At 38.7% G+C, this 4,604-nt stretch overlaps 1 protein-coding gene across 1 annotated transcript in view; it reads right to left on the reverse strand.

The window, feature by feature from the left end:
* Window positions 1-2,132: 2,132 nt before the first annotated feature.
* The window catches only part of LOC101581887 (vomeronasal type-2 receptor 116-like), a 21,302-nt gene continuing 18,830 nt past the window's right edge, over window positions 2,133-4,604 (reverse strand). Inside the window, exon 5 of the mRNA XM_012517782.1 lies at window positions 2,133-3,055. Within this exon, the coding sequence (XP_012373236.1) occupies window positions 2,133-3,055 (923 nt within the window). The remainder of the gene's footprint in view (window positions 3,056-4,604) is intronic.

Raw genomic sequence — 4,604 nt, forward strand, 5'->3', positions numbered from 1 at the left:
CATGACATTTAATAATTCTAGATGCTTCAAACTCAGACAAAATTTTAATAATTTAATTTTCTTTTATTTTTAAATATATTTGGAACAGGGTCTTGCTACACAGCTTTGACTCGTAATGATCCTTCTGATTTCAGTGACCTCAGTGCTGGAATTACAGATGTACACCATTACACTCGGAATTGGTGGCTGGCTCAGTGCCCCTGGGAGTGGGGAACTTGGCATGTGGCACCAGGGATTCAAATCTATTCAAAATCTATTTGAGTGATCTCGCTGGCCAAAAAATTTATTAAATAAGCATATTGGTCCAAACCAAGTATACTAACATAAACTCAGATTTTCCCGAAGGAACAATTGCTATTAATTCCTATTTCATATTCTGATCTGGTCCTAACATTTGTGACAAGGTTAAAAGGACAGATCTTGGCCCTCAAATCCTACAGAGAAAATAAAAGGTAGTAAAATAATCAACAGTGAGCATAAATAATAAGAATCAATGGAACAAAACCCTAGAATAAAACTCCAATTGAAAAATGTGATATTTATCAGGTGGATGTCTGGTGACAATAAAGGATTTTTAAGGGGAGGTCTGGCCATATGCCACAGAGATAACAGAAGTTTTAGGGAGCTATACCCTTTCCATTCAGGTCATAGACTGCCAGTGTTGAGTTTATATTGTGGCCAAGACATCTGGCAGAAAAAGTTTAACTTTTATCTTTAGAGTCTCTTGGAGGCAACCCTGTCCAAGGATCATGAGGACAGCTTGTGAAGAACTGCCTTGACTTTGGGTGTGACAGCAAGGATGAGTGCATTGGCAGTGGACCAGCAACTTCATACCCTAGGAGAGATCGTCCTCTACTCCTAAAAGCATGAAGCAGGAGAGAACAAATCCCACTCCTGTATTCCCAGTCATCATTAGAAATCAGAGAGGGGTCCCTAAAGATAACAAAGTAATTGTCATGCCTTGCGGACCAAGGGCAGTGACCTCACCAAAGGAATGTGAGGGCAGCTTTTTTTTATCCAAGGATCATGGAGTTGATGTCTTAATGTGGACACATGGATTTGAGATAGATAACTCCCAGTCTAAGAAATGGCTCACCCATGAGTTGAGGCTGGAGGGAACTGGGTGTAGGGTAGCAATGGCTGATGCCAGGAAGAACAGGAGTGGCTTTAGGGAGTCCAAAGCCTGGAAGAGGGAAAGCCTGCCTCCCGCCACCCTCAGGAGCTACGCGGCTCACTGATGTGAGTCACAGCATCAAAATGTTATATTTTTCAGTAAAGATACAGAGGAGTAACAGGAAAGGATAGAAAAAGATTCAACTGCCTTTGGGAACATAGACAGGATTGATGGCAGGGAGAAGCAAAGATCCTCTGACCTGAGACAGGAGCCTGAGACTTTGTGGACACTGGATAGGGTCAGAATTTGAGGGGCAGGTTCAGTGACACACAAGGACCTGACTGCAGGCTAAGGAAGGTAACAGGAAGTTGTATTCAGGGCTGGAGCGGGTAAGAAGGAGGAAGTGGGTATAAGGAAGATAAGCTGTGTTTTTGGGATTCAGGCATATTGAATCAGGGCCTTTAAGCAGTCTCTACTCAGATCAGAAACTATCAGTGTTAGCAAAGGATTATTAAACAAGGTTATATGAAAACATTGACACAATTATATACGGGGAAAATCACTACTAAACACTAACAAATTCAATCCTGTGTTAAAATACAAACATAGCATCTTGCGATCTTAAATGAAAAGTACTTGTGACATAGAAAATGTGCTATCTGGAACACCTATTTCAGAGAAATGCTTAAGTGGTTAAGGACATTCAGGCCAATAAAATTATGTATTCAAATTCATAACAGTTTTGAAACTTCAAGAGGAAGCAAAATAAAGGGTAATAGTATAACCAACAATGAGCATAAATACAGTTCATTGTAGATACAGTGCAACAAAATTCTAGAAAAAAATTCCAATCGAAGAATGTGATAGTTACAATTACACGTGTAATACTGCTAAGGAAAGAAATACCAGTGCTTTCCTTAGTGTCAAAAATCCCAAAATATATCAACATAAGCCTGCAAAATAGCATGGGATTGCATAAGATAGTAAATAACTTTTAGTAAAATCATAACATTTTACCTTAAGAAAGCTTTTTTCTTCCAGAATGTGTTCTGCCTTTCAAGTCAGGAAGAGAATTATTCTCTGGCCTTAACAAAATATTGTAGCACTTGGGGACAAAGATGCAGCCCAGCAGCCCTGCACTGGAGGCCAAGATGGAGAAGATCTCCATGGCCACCATGGCCTTCCCCTTGCTGCTGTGGTACACGGGCAGGAAGGTGACCCACACGCTGCAGAACACCAGCATGCTGAACGTCAGGAACTTGGCTTCATTGAAGGTGTCAGGCAGGTTCCTGGCCAGGAATGCCACAGTGAAGCTCACCAGCGCCAGGGAGCCCAGGTATCCAAGGACACAGTAGAAAGCGGTGAGGGAGCCCTTGTTGCAAATAATGATGATGTGGCCGTGTTCAGAGTGAGCATCTGTGTCAATGTAGGGTGGATTTGTCCCCATCCAGACTCCACAGAGAGTGAGTTGGATCAGGGTGCAGATGGGGATGATGGAGTTTGGTGCCCCTGACTCCAGCAACTGTCTCATCCTTTTACCTGGGACAGTGGCCTTAAAGGCCAGCACCACAGTAATGGTTTTGGCCAAGACAGTGGAAACAGCCACAGTGAACACAACTGCAAATGTGGTCTGCTGGAGGATGCAGGAGGCTGTGTTGGGACGGCCAATGAAGAGCAAGGAGCACAGGAAACAGCAGGTGAGGGAGATGAGCAGGGTGTAGCTGAGAGCCCTGTTGTTGGCCTTGACGATGGGAATGTCTCTGTGCTTCACAAAGAGCCCAAGCACAGCAGCTGATAGAACAGAGAGACTCAGTGCTGCACCAGCTAGAGCTTTCCCCAAGGGTTCTTCATAAACCAGAAATGTCACAGTTTTTTCCAGGCAGTAATTTCTCTGAATGTTGGCGTATTGATGATCTGGACACTTTGCACACTGTTCCACATCTAGCGAAAATGAAAATTGTTATTTGAGTGGGATTATTATTATTTTTTTTTTCACATCGCCATCCTTGGAACTCACGGGACTTGAACTAAATAGTCAATGTTCATATTATTCTTGTTTTCTTCCTTCTTTTCTCTTTCTTTTCCAGCCTGTGTGATTGAACTCAAAGTTGGCACTAAGATATATTTACCACCTTGTTAAAATTTTTTATTTTGAGAACAGATCTCTCTGAATCACTATTTTTTTCAATGCTTTGTTCCAACAGACAATCCTAATTTCTCTGCTTCTTAGAGGTTTGAAATCTAGGCATGCATTGTTACAGTTCACTAATTTATTTCCTTCCAAATGCTATATAAAGAAAACCCACACAGAGACTAACTCCTAAGAAATACTGAATATATGTTATTTAATCCCCTAGTAAATCTGGCATCTCTTTAAAAACTCTGTAGTTTTAGAAAGTAAGAAAAAGGATCTAGTTTTATTCCTTACTTCATATGCTTTAATTATTTGATTTAAATATAAATTTGTATAAATGATTCCCCAGACGTTGAATGAATATCCTTATTTTAGGAAGCCAGCATTATTTTCAAAGCCAGAAGGAAACCCATATGAAGAATCATATTTATTGTAATGTATTTCTAGTATTGAGAGTTTCCATGTTAGAACTTGCTTTGTGCAATTACTTATTTAAGTTATACTGTGAAAGGGGTATTTCAGTAGTTTGATGTTTGTATCTTTCAATGTAATTACAAGACTTATCTTTATACATTTAATGATTTTAAATGCGTGAAAATGGAAGGTTGAAAATCTTATCTATGTGGTAAACAGATGTGCTAAATTTATACTACTAGAAACCTTACCAGTAGGTGAGATAAATCTGACACACGTGTGCTAACATCATATTGTCTCACTAGTGGAAAAACCTAAAAGTGTAAATAAAACATGAAAGGTACAATAAATACTGTGAAAGGAAGAGAATATATTCAATGAGAAGGAAAATTGCCATAAGGAAATGGACTAAAGAAATGCTCAAGGAAATGCATATGATAGCTTGGGTGATTTTAGTCCTGATATTTGTTGGTCAATCTCAAAGAACAATAAATGCTCAAATGGTTTCTTTTTTATCTTGCCTCCTAAAATTTCAAGTTTGTATCTTGTTATCTAAACAACTAATTTGAATTCAATAATATGTAATAAAATAACTTTTGTCAAGTTCTTACTCTTTTGTTTTGTGAAAGTCTGTATCATTTATAATGTTTTTTCTTTCCCTTTTACTGTTTTGTGTACTCTTTAAAAGACAAATATGAAATTTTATCTAAGAGTGCTTTATAACTCTATTCCTTAAGTGGAAACCTAGTATAATTTTATTCATGCACATGGATTTTATACTTACAAACAATATCACTGAAAAATTATTTTTTTCTTTTCCTTTTGTTTTTGTTTTTGAGGTAACTGAGATTGAACTCTGGACACTGCGCTAACCCCACAAGCACTTGGATAACTGAGCTATCTCTCCAGGCTCTATCACTGAAAAATTCTATCATTCATGTT

This window comes from Octodon degus, unplaced genomic scaffold, assembly GCF_000260255.1.
Source record: "Octodon degus isolate 3935 unplaced genomic scaffold, OctDeg1.0 scaffold00214, whole genome shotgun sequence".
In the NCBI taxonomy this organism is placed as follows: domain Eukaryota; kingdom Metazoa; phylum Chordata; class Mammalia; order Rodentia; family Octodontidae; genus Octodon; species Octodon degus.